At 37.5% G+C, this 17,500-nt stretch overlaps 2 protein-coding genes across 2 annotated transcripts in view; one reads left to right on the top strand and one right to left on the bottom strand.

Annotated features, from left to right (window-relative positions):
* LOC130228738 (astrotactin-2-like) overlaps positions 1–17,500 on the top strand; it is a 544,402-nt gene that overhangs the window by 416,526 nt on the left and 110,376 nt on the right. The window contains exons 12-13 of the mRNA XM_056457174.1: positions 885–1,064; positions 17,000–17,265. Coding sequence (XP_056313149.1) covers positions 885–1,064; positions 17,000–17,265 — 446 coding nt within the window. The remainder of the gene's footprint in view (positions 1–884; positions 1,065–16,999; positions 17,266–17,500) is intronic.
* trim32 (tripartite motif containing 32) lies at positions 4,024–10,487 on the bottom strand. Its single transcript, XM_056458873.1, has 2 exons — positions 10,420–10,487; positions 4,024–7,111 (listed from the first exon to the last, which is right to left on the bottom strand). Exon 2 carries the CDS (start codon positions 7,085–7,087, stop codon positions 5,096–5,098), a length of 1,992 nt encoding a protein of 663 aa, XP_056314848.1. The 5' UTR covers positions 7,088–7,111; positions 10,420–10,487; the 3' UTR covers positions 4,024–5,095.

Here is a 17,500-nt window from a genome sequence, read left to right as displayed (position 1 = left end):
GTGTGACCACAGCTTTACACATTGCATTATTCACCCTCCTGTGAATTAATATTATTATAAATATTTCCCACATGATGTTTAACAGATTCAGGAATTTTTCACAGTATTTCCTATAATATTTTTTCATCTGGAGAAAGTCTTATTTGTTTTATTTCGGCTACAATAAAAGCAGTTTTAGTTTTTTTAAAGCCATTTTAAGGTCAATATTATTAGCCCCCTTAAGCAATATTAGTTTTGGATTGTCTACCGCAGTGTTTCCCAACCCTGTTCCTGTAGGCACACCAACAGTACATATTTTGGATGTCTCCATTATCTGACCCATTAACTTCAGGTGTTGGAGTCTCTTCTGATGTTATGATAAGCTGATTCAGGTGTGTTTGATTAGGGAGAGGTTGAAAATGTGGACTGTTGGTGTGCCTTCAGGAACAGGGTTGAGAAACACTGGTCTACCGAACAAACCACTGTTATAATGACTTGCCTAATTACCCTAACTTTACCCTAAATAACCTAGTTAAGCCTTTAAATGTCACTTTAAGCTGAATACTAGTGTCTTGAAGAATATCTAGTCAAATATTATGGCAGAGAGAAAAGAAATCAGCTATTAGAAATGAGTTATTAATGTTTTAAACTGTACACTTATAATAACATTGTATAGCTGTCCATTGAAAATGAATGAGGGGAACGAAATCTTCAGGATCCAGGCCAATAAAAAAAAAACGACACAGGGACTATATCACTGTCAGAGTGCTGAAATGTAGATGTAATAAAGTACATTTCTCCGGCTTCTTAAAAGCTCTGCTGACAGGAAAGTAATATTTGACAATCATAAATCAGATTTTCCCCCTCTCTCTTTCTCTCTGCATGTGCGATGGTGATTTGCTCAGATTTCTCCAAGGTGTTGAAATCCCTGACGGCGGACAGCACACGGGATGATCTGCTGGCGTTTATCCAGCAATACGGCAGTCATTATATCTCGGAGGCGCTCTACGGATCTGAACTCACCTGCAACATCTACTTCCCCAGCAAGAAGTCCCAGCAGCAGCTCTGGCTCCAGTACCAGAAAGGTAGGAGAATGGAGAGATCGGGGGGGATCCTCATAAACAAATAAAGAAACTGATTGATTTCCTTGTGCATTTAAGTGTCTCTTATGCAGTGATTTTCATTTTACGCCGGACAGTAGTGGATCCCGAAATTAGAGTTCTTTAAAAAAATGAGGGTTGAAAATTTCTGGATGCACTTGGAGGAAAACTGAAACAAGAATGCATTTTGGTCAGATCCTATCCTATTCTTTATAGTCACCTAGTGGTCTTTTTGATCATCTCTCGTTGTTATTATTATTGCCAAAATACCAATGCATAATGTGTAAATAATAAGTCTATATAATTAGCGAAACACTAACATTAATGCCAGACAGTAGTATATTCAAATTTAGAGTTCTTTATAAAAAAAATCAGCAACATTTCTGGATGCACTTGGCTGAAAACTGAAACCTAAAATGCATTTTGGTCAGATTATATTCTCCTTTGTTTTTTTTGTGAATGTCTCTCATTATTATTAAAAAAATACTAATTAACTATGTGTTAGAGTTCTAAAATTAAAGCTGAAACTGAAACCAAAAAAATCTGGATGCACTTGGCTGAAAACTGAAACCGAAACGGCTTTTTAGTCAGATTCTGTCGCATTTTACATTGTCACCCAGCGGTCTTTTTGTAGACGTCACTCATTATTATTATTATTAATAATAATAGTAATAATAATAGTTAATTATGTGTTAGAGTTTTAAAATTAAGTCTGAAACTGAATGCAATAATCCTGCATGCACTTGGCTGAAAACTGAAATCAAAAATGCTTAATAGTCAGATTCTGTCCCATTTTCCATTGTCACCCAGTGGTCTTTTTGTAGACATCACTCATTATTATTATTAATAATAACTGTAATAATAATTATTATTATGTGTTAGAGGTTTTAAATTAAGTCTGAAACTGAATGCAATAATCCTGCATGCACTTGGCTGAAAACTGAAACCGAAAATGCGTTTTAGTCAGATTCTGTCCCATTTTCCATTGTCACCCAGTGGTCTTTTTGTAGACGTCTCTCATTATTATTGACAAAATATTAATGAATAATGTGTAAATAATAATTATATATCATTAACAAAACATCAACATCAATGCCAGACAGTAGTGGTTTCAAAATTAGAGTTCTTAAAAAAAATTAGAGCTGAAACTGAAAGCAAAAAATCTGGATGCACTTGGCCGAATTAGTCAGACTTATTAGTCAGACTCTGTCGCATTTTCCATTGTCACCCAGTGGTCTTTTTGTGGACGTCTCTCATTATTATTGACAAAATATTAATGAATGAAAACAAACCAAAAATGCTTCATTTAAAAATTCATTAATTATTTTATTAAATAATATAGCAATTTTGGGCGACGCAGTGCCGCAGTAGGTAGTACTGTCGCCTCACAGCAAGAAGGTCGCTGGTTCGAGCCTCTGCTGGGTCAGTTGGCGTTTCTGTGTGGAGTTTGCATGTTCTCCCTGCGTTCGCGTGGGTTTCCTCCGGGTGCTCCGGTTTCCCCCACAGTCCAAAGACATGCAGTACAGGTGAATTGGGTAAGCTAAATTGTCCGTACAGTGTGAATGAGTGTGTATGGATGTTTCCCAGAGATGGGTTGCAGCTGGAAGGGCATCTGCTGCGTAAAACATGTGCTGGATAAGTTGGCGGTTTATTCCACTGTGGCGACCCCAGAGTAATAAAGGGACTAAGCCGAAAAGAAAATGAATGAATGAATAATAAAATATAAATATATAATTAAATAAGTAAAATGAATAAAGGAGATAAATAAATAAATAAAAAATAAATAAATAAATAAAGTTAATTAATTAATTAATGAAATGAAAATAAATGAATAAATAAAATAGATAAACTAAATAAATAAATACAAATACATAAATAAATAAATAAGTAAATAAATAAATAAATAAATAAATAAATAAATAAAAAACTTTTTGCAGAGGTGCACGTTTTTGCAGTATTACTGGCAACTATAACACTGTTACAACCAACATAACCAATAATTACCTGTACATTTTACTGTATTTTTTTACAGTGTATATATTTTAATTCTCACTTGCTCTAAGTTGAAAATACTCTTGACAACATGACAGATGAAGAAAGGATGGATGTTTTTGGAACTATTTGCAAATCAAAATAAAGTTTCTTCAAATTTCAGTGGAAATTCATCAAACTAAATAACCCAGTCAATTCCAAGCCATATTAGTGAGACTATATTATTAGTTTGGGCCTGTGATTGTGTCTCTATACAATGTTCTGTAGGACTTCAGGGTGGAGAGAGAGAGTAAAGCCTTGAAGGACTTTGACCCCTTAAAGAACTTTGTCCTCTCACATAGACTTTCTGGTTAAAAATTGTCAAAAATCAGTGAAGCAAGTACATAAAAAAACAGTATCTTCTTGCCTGACCCCTGATCCACAACAGTGAGCTTAAATAATAACAGCTACGCACAAACCATGCGCAGTAGGTAACATGGATCACTCGACGCAGAAGTATAAATCGGTCTTTGACATCCATAGTAGGAACAAAAACATACTACAGAAGTAAATGGGTGTTTTTTCCCAGCATTCTTTAGTATATTTTCCTTTGTGTTCAACAGAAACTCAATGCAGTTTGAAACAAGTAGAGGATGACAGACTTTTATTTTTATTTTTGGGGTGAATTATCCCTTTAGACTTGCTTTAAAAATGACTGAAAACCAAATATATTACTATCACAACCAAGATGTTAAGACACAAAGCATTAAGATCCACCTTTAAGATGCAAGGACACTTAAACGCAAAATATGCTCATTAGAAAAAGTAGGGTTTCACCCTTCATTTAAACCAATGCATTTACTCTGACGGCAGGCTAGTAAATATCTCCTGGATTCAACAAGCCTTTGGTTCCTGTGACAGAGTGATGCTTTTACAAACTGGATTACACTACAAACCAATTCACAGTAAACACTTAACAGCAATAGACAGTTTTATTATCTTATCATTGTAGTAACAATAACTTTAAAGCATTTCTTCAAGCTTGTCGTTCTGCAGTTCAACGGTATTGTAATATATAGAACATATTTATTGTCACAAGAATCAGAAGTCAATTAACTGACAGGCTTTAGGTATAGGGGCACTTTAAAAATAAGAGCATTATGGGAACTCATTACAAGGATGAATATAAACAATCACAGTAGTGTTTTGAGTCGGCACGTTTCACGCTTTCCAAACCAAATCAAGCACGTCCTATTGAAGGAATATCTTTGTTCAGGTTAAGCTCAATGAACAGAACTTGTGGCTTAATTTGGACCATGGCAAAGTGATTTCAGTGTGACTGAAATGATTTAAGTAAGTACTACAGTAAGGCATTTACAAGAGATGCAGATAAAGCAAAAAAAAAAATTGCAGAATTTTCTCGTTTTCAAGAACTTCCCCTATTCTGCTTCTGTGTGTAAACTTATGTCCGCAATGTTACTAACTTCATTACCATGATAATGTAAACTCTAAACCTACTCTTAATAATAAACATTTTAATAAGAAACAAATAAGCAGCATATAATAAGACACTTCCTATGGTCTCATTTTCATAGTCATCTTCTTTTCATAACCTTTAAATTTTCCTTTTGTGAATTAGAGTCACTCCAGTAATAATCAATATTATGCCACAAATTCTGTTCCCAGATCATTCCTTTAACACCATTTATAAACCAAAACACTTTCTCAAAACACTATATTAATGCCTGTATAGCAGCACGGAAAAACCCATAAATAACAAATGAGAACTGACATGCATGCATGAAGAACAATATTCTCGGTTATTGCCATCAGTTGTGCTATATTTCAAATTCCATTTGCTCAAAGCATCCACAGTAATACCCATAAGCCATCCTCCATTTGTTTCATGGCAGTGGTGAATGGTTGCTTCTCAAGCTGCCTGATCCCGGCCACTATATGCCACAGGTCAGGAATCATCGAGAAGCATCAGTAATGAAGCCATTGATTTAAAGTGACTAGTCTTATAAATTGTCCATACATGAGTCTTAACACGTAGAGGAACGTCTCCTTTGCAAGTATGTGTAGACCTTCACACAGTGGTCCCAGCAATCTAAGACAAGCAATTGTCCCTTCTGGGTAACAGCTACCCCTACAGGGCATGTAAGGCCCTCTTGGATGAGAATATTATAGCCTCCTTCTTTAGGGAATTGCAGGATCTCCTTACGGCCACTGTCTGTCACAATCAAGTCCCCATTCGAGTCCACACACATGCCAGTAATGCAACGAAAGTCCTCAGTCTCTGAGAAGAAGTGGCTGAGTTGCTTTCCCAGCTGCCCGTCCATTCCTACTGAGCCAATCGAGAAGCCTCCCTCGAGGTGATGTTCGTTGTGCCTATTCTCGATATTCAGACCCAAGCCCTGTGTGAAGTAGACTGTACCTGAGGAGTCGCATGTTACAAATTTGGGCCTTACAGCAGAGCACAGTCGGTTGTAGTTCACAACCCCTACATTACGATCTACAGCCAGGCACCATAACTTCCCCCCCTCTACATCTGACACCACAAACTGCCCCGAAGGCATGGCCGCAATTCCCCATGGCTTAATTAGCTGGTTCTTGTGACAGGCAATGCAGTGTCCATCTGTGGTGTAAACCTTCACCGAGTTGTCATAGTTATCGGTGACACCGATGAGGCCCTGAGCTGTGATTGCAATGGAGAGAGGGATGAGGTTAGGAAGGTCAGCACCAAGGAAGCTCAAAACAAAGTTGTCGATGCTACTCGGATTGCGGCGTATTTCCCTTTGGAAGCCCTTGCGGTTGAAGATCTGGATGCGGTAGTTTCCTCGATCAGCTACGAGAACCTCACCTTGCGGCGTTACGCAAATGCTAACCGGCAAGTTGAACATTCCCGGAAGATTGCCCTTGCAACCCATCTTTTTTACAAATTGACAAAGTTGCCCACCGGAGGCTCCTGGAGAAGGTCCTCCTCCATCAACAGATTTAGACTTGAAGCTTCCAGGAGAAGCACAAACAGCCTCTTCAACTGCCGGCACCATGTCAATATCTCGATAAATGTCTAAAGGAGCAGAAGTGGCAGTGGGGAAATCAAGTCCATCTTCTTCTTCTTCAACGTTGACATTGCAGGGTTTTGTAGTCAGCTGCCCTACCTCCAGTGACTTTGAGTTCTCAATTTTGACAAGTTCGGGATCTTGCAGTTTCAAAACGACAGGCAGATTGGTTTTTAGGTCCAGATCTTCTTCTTCATCATTATTGCTTCCCTCTTCCAGCAGAGCAATATCCGTCTGCTTGATTCTCATCGTAAGATAGTCGCACCTTGATACAACCTGCACTTCTGCGATATTAAGCAGGTATGTTTGCTCCTCCAGAATCTGTGCGTTGAGTTTCTCTATTTCAGCTAAGGAGGTGGCGAAGGCACGACGTGAGCGGCCAAGTTCCTCCTGAAGCCGCAACTCAGCCTTGGCATATTCCTGCTGGACAGCCTTATACTTCAATCGGAGCGATTTGGTCACATTATCAATTGCTGCCTTTTTCTTCTGAATATTTCCCATTGCCTCCCGTAGGTCTGAAAGCTTTTCTCCAATATCCTTCCGGCGCTGTTCTGCAGCCATGCGAATGGCTTGCACAACATGACCCTGCCGCTGGTGACCCTCGTTTTTACAAATATCGCACAACACAATGCTGCAGTCGCAACAGTACTGACGGGGAAGGCGGTTTTTACAAGACTTGCACATGAGACCCATGTTAGAGCTACATGCACTTGCACAGTCAATGATCTTCAGCACTGTGAGATTGTCGGCCAGCTGCGAAATACTGCTCATACGGGACACCTTGCTGCAGAATGGGCAGCGCACGCCATTTATCGTGCTGGCAAGGAGTTTCTCAAGGCACTGGCGACACACTGAGTGACCACACTGCAGAAGTTTGGGTCGAAGCTGATCCTGGTTGTAGGTCTCTAGGCAGATGGGGCATTCCAGCACCTCACGAACCAATTCTGGATCTAGAGACGTTGGCGTAGCCATGATGCCTTCCAGTTTCAAAGGCGTCTATGGAGGAGGAAAAAAGTCATGTCTATATGTTTGATGTGTAAAAGGCTCAGCTTTAATAAAGAACTTTCACACTAGTCACTGGGTAAAATATAATGTCTAAAATGGCCTGTTGCAAAGCTGAGTTTAGGTAATTGGGCACATTTACTTAGAGCTGTTGTGAAAAATCTTTTTTTTAACAGCAGATGGCGCTTTATGCTATACAAACAGCCGTACTCTGCTTTGCATCCACTTCCCAACAAATACATCTTAAACCTAAAATAATCATTAATATAGTTTTGAAAAGTTTAAGTTATATGACTCAGGTGAATAGCCTAGAGCGCCCTCTGCTGTTAAAAACCTGCCTAGATTGCCATCTGCTGTTAAAAACTAGCCTAGAGCGCCGTCTGCTGTTATAAACTGGCCTAAAGCACCATCCGCTGTTAAAAACTACCCTAGAGCTAAATTTGCTGTTATTATAAACTAGCCTAGAGTGCTGTCTGTTGTTATAAACTGGCCTAGAGCACCATCTGCTGTTATAAACTAGCCTAGAGCACCATCCGCTGTTAAAAACTACCCTAGAGCTAAATTTGCTGTTATTATAAACTAGCCTAGAGTGCTGTCTGTTGTTATAAACCAGCCTAGAGTGCCGTCCACTGTTAATAAACTAGCCTAGAGCACCCTCTGCTGTTATAAACTAGCCTAGAGTACCATCCGCTGTTAAAAACTACCCTAGAGCTAAATTTGCTGTTATTATAAACTAGCCTAGAGTGCTGTCTGTTGTTATAAACCAGCCTAGAGTGCCGTCCGCTGTTAATAAACTAGCCTAGAGCACCCTCTGCTGTTATAAACTAGCCTAGAGCACCATCCCCTGTTAAAAACTACCCTAGAGCTAAATTTGCTGTTATTATAAACTAGCCTAGAGTGCTGTCTGTTGTTATAAGCCAGCCTAGAGTGCCGTCCGCTGTTTATAAACTAGCCTAGAGCACCCTCTGCTGTTATAAACTAGCCTAGAGCACCATCCGCTGTTAAAAACTACCCTAGAGCTAAATTTGCTGTTATTATAAACTAGCCTAGAGTGCTGTCTGTTGTTATAAACCAGCCTAGAGTGCCGTCCGCTGTTTATAAACTAGCCTAGAGCACCCTCTGCTGTTATAAACTAGCCTAGAGCACCATCCACTGTTAAAAACAAGCTTAAAAAGCAATCTGCTGTTATAAACTAGCCTAGAGCGCTGTCTGTTGTTAAAAACTAGCCTAGAGTGTCATCTGCTGTTAAAAACTGGCCTAGAATGCAATCTGATGTTATAAACCAGACTAGAGTGTCGTCCGCTGTTAAAAACTAGCTTAGTGACTCATCTGCTGTTATAAATTAGCCTAGAGCGCCCTCTGCTGTTATAAACTATCCTAGAGCGCCCTCTGCTGTTAAAAACTATGCTCAAAATCTATTCTATTGAGAATAACGATCCATTTTAAACTCTATTTTTGCTTTTTCCCATGTTTATGCATCACAAACATGTTACAACATTCAAAAAATGTTCTCCAGTTTCAGTTTACATCACAATATAAACTCAAAACACTGTAAGAATCTGTCTAAACAGCCCTGATTAGTGTAATATAGAAGTGGGCAATACTGCTCAACGCATCGCTTGTTTAGTTATTACATTTTTTTTTACACATTCAATTATTTACTTGCTTTTGAAAATCAATCAAAATCTTTGTCCATCACTAAAGAAATAGTCATGGCAATTTTTATTTTATTAAACTTTTTAATAAAACAGTCGATGATAAAGAAGAATAATTAAACACAAGCTTGAACTATCTGCAAACTACACGAGAATTGAGAAGTACATTCAGCCATTTACTACAGACAGTGAAAGTAAAAACAGATGGAGCATCTGCTGCCACATTTTTCTCAGAAAATATCTGATGTAACATTTGATTCTAAACTTACATGTCATATAAAGCTTGCGTTAGCTATTGACAATATCTGATTATCAATTATATTTAATATAATGATAATATCTTAGCACTAATGGATAGGATTTCTGCGGAGTATTTTATAAAAAATCTGATGTGGAATTATTTCGGGAGTATCGTAACTAAAAATGTAATATATGAAATGAAAAATAATAGCTTTTTAACTTGTATTTAATGTTTACAATGTAAATCCATCTAGATCCACTTATCTGGTAAACAAAGCAAGTGTGTCATATAATATATCTACTAAAGGACAGAAAATATGACTTTACGAACTGTATTGTAAATAAATCAAATTAACACTTTTATATTAGTCAATAACATTACTAAAATGTATTTAAAATCTGAATAAATATAAATTTACACATTTACATAAGCAAATAAATCGATGATGGGCTAAAAGTCTGCGGATATCTGTGGATTTCTGCATGCGCAGATTCCCTGTGGGCCTACTTATAGAATATCAACATGCTATTTTTGTTATTCATCCATTTATTAACTGTCTTTAATTAAAATTGAACAATAATATGATATTATGCAATGTGACACACAATTTAATAACAAATACATGTATGCATGATACTTAAATGTCTTTCCCTCAAGTTCATGTCCTTGTTTTCTTTTCTTTCTTACTCCCTCTCTTTACTTTTTTCCACTGACAATAAATATTATTGATTCTTAATGTACAATACTGTATTGCTATAATTACATTACATATAATTACATGTATTACTTTAATACTATGTATTATATTTGCATTAATAATATTTAAAAAATGCACATGCTTAAATTATTACATTAAAAAACACTTGCATTATGCATTAACAAAAATGCTACAACAGTGCAGACAACGGATGGGAAAGCCTGGGGAAAAAAAAGTCACGTCATTATAAAAGACATGCATTGATGCTGATTCTCCACTTACTGGCTTTCTTGCCACACCCGATGAGGTATTTTACCACATCATCATATATTATTCAGTATAAAAATATTACAGATACTATGGAATATACTGAATTTAAGTAACAGCGTGTCTTTGTGTTTATTTTGGTAGCCATATGGCTAACCAAGATCACCATCGTGATTTTTGACCACGTATTGTCATTCATTACACCAGTTTTATGCATGCATTATTAACATGTCATATTAATGCAGCTCATAATAGACAGTTTTGCTGTTATTATTATGTTTATTTGCCCAAACAGCTGATTTACAGGCCTAAATCTTCATAATACTGCTATCGGAGTCTTGTCATTCGTGTCTACAAGGTGTGAGCCGTTCAAAATGAAAGTTAGATCACATATAAATGCTAAAATGCGTGTTTACTAAGTGATCGCTATATGATTTCCTACCTTCAGTTCAACAGTAGCCTCTGCCTGATGTGACGACGCGCGCGTCTCTCATGTCAGCGGGTGCGCGCGACACTGCGGAGGTGACGTCATAACGGCGGGTGATTCTTTGTGTAAGTCCCGCCCTCGGTGAGATTTCGTTGGCTGCTGTGCAAGAGTGTGTGTTGATTGACGCGCGCTAAAGCCAATCAGAAGAGAGTCTGTTGTTGTCATGCGTGATGCGCAAAGTAATTTCAGTGGCACATGTTAAAGAGCTCACATTGCTGCTGCTGGAAACACACGGGCGGATCTGAAATGTAAGGAAACAAACACTAGGGAATGAGGATTTTATTTTAGGAATATTACATCTTAATCCTCTACCGCACGCATTATGATAAATCTATAAATATATATATATATATATATATATATATATATATATATATATATATATATATATATATATATATATATATATATATATATATATATATATATATTCGACTGTTTTTTTTCTTACAATGGTTTAACTTGAAGTGCTGTAAAAAATGGAAAGATTTATTTTAAAGGTACTTTATAATCTCCAACAATGGATGTAACTTTCCTTATAATTAATAATTTTGTTGTTTGAAATGATTTAATTGCAGTATTATAAGCTTTAACTCAGAACCTATAAATTACACCTAATACATACTTTCCAACAACTCATATTCCATTATCTTTTGCTGAATATTATTGAAAACAATCATAATATTGTATTATCATGTATATAACATACAGTAAATATAACTATTTTCTCCAGTAAATATTATAATAAATAAATAGCAAGTCTAGTTTATCCAGATGCATCAGAATGATGTAGCTACTAGCTAACATTTTTTGTATATTATACTATAAACTATACTACACCTGTCTTATTTGCCTCTGAGCTAACTTACCTGAACTGTCTCTGTCAAATGTCCAGTCTGCATCATTCTCGTGATCACTAAAACCCGTCTCATCCTCACTTTCATCTGCAGGAAGAGCCAGTTCTGTCCTTTTCTCAACGATGGCTGAGCATTTTATTTTTGCAGAATCTTTAAATTAAATGTATTTTGTTGTTTACAATTACAGGTTTTCATAAAATATCTTGTTTTAAACTTACACAAATGCTTATGTTTAGTACAGTTTTTGTATTTGTATATCAGCTTTAAAATAAGAGTCAAAAATGACCCATATAGGATATATTGCTGTTTCATAATTGTTGCAAAACGGAACGCATTTAGTGCTAAATACTGTTCACCTGGCAAATATCACAACTCAACATGGCTGATTTCTTCTATATGATGCTTGTTAGTATAAAAGTTTTACGTATATACATATTGACTTTATAGATAGAAATATATATTTTGTGACAGATAGATAGACAGACAGACAGACTGATAGATAGATAGATAGATAGATAGATAGATAGATAGATAGATAGATAGATAGATAGATAGACAGACAGACTGATAGACAGACAGATAGATATCTATCTATCTATCTATCTATCTATCTATCTATCTATCTATCTATCTATCTATCTATATCTATATATATATATATATATATATATATATATATATATATATATATATATATATATATATATATATATATTACTGGAGCAGGCATCACCCCACTCAGGATAGAGCAAGAAGCCACAATGCCCATGGTGCTGTAGTACAATATGCTGGATGTCGTCACCCTAAATGCCTACACCAACTTTGCACAACACCCTAATTCCATAGGTGGTGTCAAATATATATTTAGGTTTAATAAAAAAAATGTTACAAATATATACTGTTAATATATATAATGTTGGTATGAATAAAATGTGGGATTGAACTTTTTTTAATTATATAAAATTAAAACAAATCAAATTATATTATATTCTATTATGTTATATTATATTACTGCAACAAATAATAGGATGATTACTAAATATGTAATATTAAAATATGGATATATATTTAGATTGTAGATTGAGCTTTAACTTTATAATATATGTCAGAAATAACATGCATATTCTCTCTGTCAAAATGAAACGTAGCTGCATTATCATAATATACCACTGGGTGACAGCAAATCTCTGTCTGGAAGTTCATTACAGTTTTTCTCAGTGGCTTTGGTGCATTTCTCACAACACTATTTACATTTGCACAACAGTTCATGCATTTCTCAAATCAATTAGTCATTTGTGCACATCACAGTAGCAGTTTCTCATTCCCTCCAACAAATTGCAAATGCTTTCAGCTGTCTGTCTTACAACTCTCTGCTGTTTTATAACATTATCATTTGCTGTAGTCATGTCAGTCAAAATGAACTAAACCTGTGTATGCTGAATAGTCATTCCATATAAAACGAATAGTCCTCATTTCATTACTGGAGTCATTACATACAAAAATGTTGAACTAGTTGTCAAAATCTGTCAAGCTAATTTTATAAAACTTTTAAAATCTTTTTTTCTTCCTGAAAATGTCTTCTAAATTGAACAGATTCATGAATGATTTACTGACCTGAATGTCGTAGGTTCAGTTCCAATATGTACTGCAGTATTGTTTACAGTTGTGCACAGCTCTACACAAAGGAAGTTTATGTTTGTTGTAAATGAGGGTGGATTTATTCTTTTGCAAAACTCAGTGAATAATTAGAATTGCAAAGAGCATATACAAAGAGTAAAAATGTGAAACATACATATTCAGTGTCTTGCACTGAGATACCTCACTAAATGCAGTGATGTCTAACTTTACTATAGTTTTCAAATGGCTGTGCAAATAGTATCTAGTGATGTCTTTAGTGCTGCATTTTCAGTATCCGAAAAAAATATTTTTTGCAATGGAAAAAATGTAAAGAGTAAACTTTCATAATGAAAGCATGACTATCTTGTTCATAAACAATGGTGTCATTGGTGTCAGGACTCATCTTGATGATACTGACACTTTCATTGACATCAATACTTGCTTTTGAGGAACGAGCTCTCCATTTTGAGCAAGTGACGTGCTTTTGCAGGTTATTAACTAGGTTTTGCAGTTTGTACTAATTGTTTTAACAAATGGATGAACTGTTGTGCAAATGTAAATAGTGTTGTGAGAAATGCACCAAAGCCACTGAGAAAAACTGTAAATGGGGATATGACAGATCATATGGTATTTGATATGAAATTATAGGCCAGTTCAGACAATAGAAAGGACAATTGTGTGATGAATTAATCCCTTTTGATTTCATTTTAGTCAACGAGTTGTTGATGGCACCGTTTTACCATAACAGCATGTAACTTTAACTTATGCATGGATGTATGTATGGATGGATGGATGGATGTATGGATGGAACAATAGATAAAATGATAGACAGATAGATAGATAGATAGATAGATAGATAGATAGATAGATAGATAGATAGATGGATGGATGGATGGATGGATGGATGGATGGATGGATGGATGGATGGATGGATGGATAGATAGATAGATAGATAGATAGATAGATAGATAGATAGATGAATGGATGGAACAATAGATAAAATGATAGACTGGGTGATGGATGGATGGATGAATAGATAGAACGATGGATGGATAGATAAAACAATGGATAAATATATATAACGATGGATAGATAGAACAATGGATGGATGGATAAATAGATATAACGATGGATGGATGGTCGGATGGATGGATAGATGTATGGGTGAACAGATAGAACGATGGATGAATGAATGGAAAGATAGAGCGATGGATGGATGAATGGATGGATAAATAGATATAACGATAGATGGATGAATAGATATAATAATGGATGGATGGATGGATGGATGGATGCTTAAATATAACAATTGATGGATGGATGGATGGATGGATGAGTAGATATAACAATGGACCGATGGATGAATGGCTGGATAGATGGATGGATATAACAATGGATGGATGGATGAATAAATGTAATAATGGATGGACGGTCGAATGGAGGGATAAATAGAATGATGGATGGATGGATGGATGGATGGATGGATGGATGGATAAATAGATATAACGATGGATGGATGAATAGATAGAACGATGGATGGATGGATGGTTGGATGGATAGATGGATGGATGGATGATAGAACAATGGATGAATGGATGGTTAAATATAACGATGGATGGATGGATGAGTAGATATAACAATGGACAGATGGATGAATGGATAGATAGATGGATGGATATAACAATGCATGGATGGATGAATAAATGTAATTATGGATGGGCAGATGGATGGATGAATAGATAGAATGGTGGATGGATGGTCGGATGGAGGGATTGATAGAACAATGGATGGATGGTTAGAAATAACTTTGGATGGATGAATAGATATAATAATGGATGGATGGTTAAATATAACCATGGATGGATGGCTGAATAGATATAACAATGGATGGATGGATAGATGGATGGATGTATGGATGAATGGATGGATATAACAATGGATGGATGGATGGATGGATGGATGGATGGATGGATGAATAGATATAACAGTGGATGGATGGATGGATTGAGGGAGGGATGGATGGATGAATTGATGGATGGATGGATGACTAGATATAACAATGGATGGATGAATGGATGGACAGATGGATGAATGGATAGATGGTCGGATGGAGGGATAGATAGAACAATGGATGCATGAATGAATGGATGGATGGTTAGATATAACAATGGTTGGATGAATAGATATAACGATGGATGATTAGATATTACAATGGATGGATGGTTGGATGGATAGATAGATAATTAACGAACAATGAATTTAATACTTCTACTACTTCTACTAATAATCGCATTATAATTGTAGCATGTTACAACAATAAGCACATATACAATTATGAAAAGACACAGTCTAAAAATCAAAAAGGCAGCATCCTATTACATGACTTCACAGTGCATGCTGGGATATGTAGTTGATCCCGTCAGTACCGTATTTCCTGTAGATCTCCAGTGCCGTATCCCCTGTCTTTTCTCAACTCATTTGTCTGTTCAGACTGGAGCTGTGTTTGGCTCAGAGCAGATGGCAGAGGTTTACAAAACCAACAATGGTTAAACTCACACCAGCGGAGCGGGAGAGCCACACATGACGAGGATTTGTCCCGCCAGATGTTTTGCTTTCGCCGTGCCACTGCTTCATCTCAGAATGATCAAGCGCACCGCAGGAAATGAATCATTTAAGAGGCGTATTGTAGGCTGTTAGCGATTACTGCAGCCGCGGCCTTCTCTCTGTCTCTCTGCCGCTGCTAGACGAGCGGCTCGACGGCACATCACGATCTGTGCTCATGTTCAATAGTGACTCATGCCATCAGTGCAGAATACACACAGCATTGATGAGACGGGCACATCTGTTTAGCCATCACACACACGTACACACACACACACACACACACACACACACACACACACACACACACACACACACACACACACACATATATATATATGTACACACAGACAGAAACACACACAGACACGCGCATACACATAGACATAATCACACACACACACACACACACACACACACACACACACAGACAGGCGCAAACACACACATAGACAAACACACACACAGACATACATACACACAGACACGTGTACACACACACACACACACACAAAGACAAACACACACATAAAGACATACAGACACACACACACAAACAGACCCTCACAGACACACATGCGCACACTGACACAAACACAGACATGCAAAAACACGCACATGCACACAGATACACACACGCGCACACATACACACACATAAACACAGACACACATAAATACATACAGACATACACACAGAGACACAGACAAGCACAGAGACACACAGACTTACACACAGACGCACAAGAAAAATACACACATGCACGCACACAGAGACACACGCACACACATGCACACACACAGAGACACACGCACACACACACACAAACACACACATAAAGACATGCACACACATACAGACACCCCGCCCCCCCATGCACATACACACACGGGCACACACACACACAAACATGCACACACCTACAGACAACAACCCACACACACAAAAGAACACGCACGCACAGACACACACGCACACACATACAGACAACCCCCCCCACACACAAAAGAACACGTGCACACACATACAGACAACCCCCCCACACACACAAAAGAACACGCGCACACACATACAGACAACCCCCCCCCACACACACAAAAGAACATGCACACATATACAGACAACCCCCCCCCCCCTCATACACATACACACACAGACATACAGACACACACACAGACATACAGACGCACAAAAAGACACACACACACAAATAGACAGACAGGCACACACACAAACACGCACACACATACAGACAACCCCCCCACACACACACAAAAGAACACGCACACATAAACAGACAACCCATCCCCCCCCCCCCCCCCCCCCCATACACACACACAGACATTTTTGTCAAATTAAAAAGAAAGAAAGAAAGACAGAAAGAAGTTGGGGAACTATATAACATAACTCCAGTGTAGCAGGAGCTCTAATGTGTGTGTGTGTGTGTCTGTGTCTCTCAGAAGTGACGGAGCAGGGCGGCGGCCGGCGGGACCTGAAGGCTGTGCCGTTCATCAGTTACCTGTCCAGTCTCCTGAAGACGCAGCTCCTGTCGGACGATCTGGTGGCCGGAGTGGAGATCCGCTGCCAGGAGAAGGGCAGCTGTCCGGCAGCCTGCCACCTGTGCAGACAGTCAGCCAGAGAGACGTCCAGCCCCACACCGGTCCTGCTGGAGGTCAGCCGCGTCGTTCCGCTCTACAGCCTGGTGCAGGATAACAGCACGAAAGAGGTAAATACATCTATCTATCTATCTATCTATCTATCTATCTATCTATCTATCTATCTATCTATCTATCTATCTATCTATCTATCTATCTATCTATCTATCTATCTATCTATCCATCTATCCATCTGTCATCTATCTATCTATCTATCTATCTATCTATCTATCTATCTATCTATCTATCTATCTATCTATCCATCCATCCATCTGTCATCTATCTATCTATCTATCTATCTATCTA

This window comes from Danio aesculapii, chromosome 5 (assembly GCF_903798145.1).
Source record: "Danio aesculapii chromosome 5, fDanAes4.1, whole genome shotgun sequence".
NCBI lineage: Eukaryota > Metazoa > Chordata > Actinopteri > Cypriniformes > Danionidae > Danio > Danio aesculapii.
The sequence above is the reverse complement of the archived record's forward strand: the minus strand, read 5'-3'. Positions and strand labels throughout refer to the sequence as shown.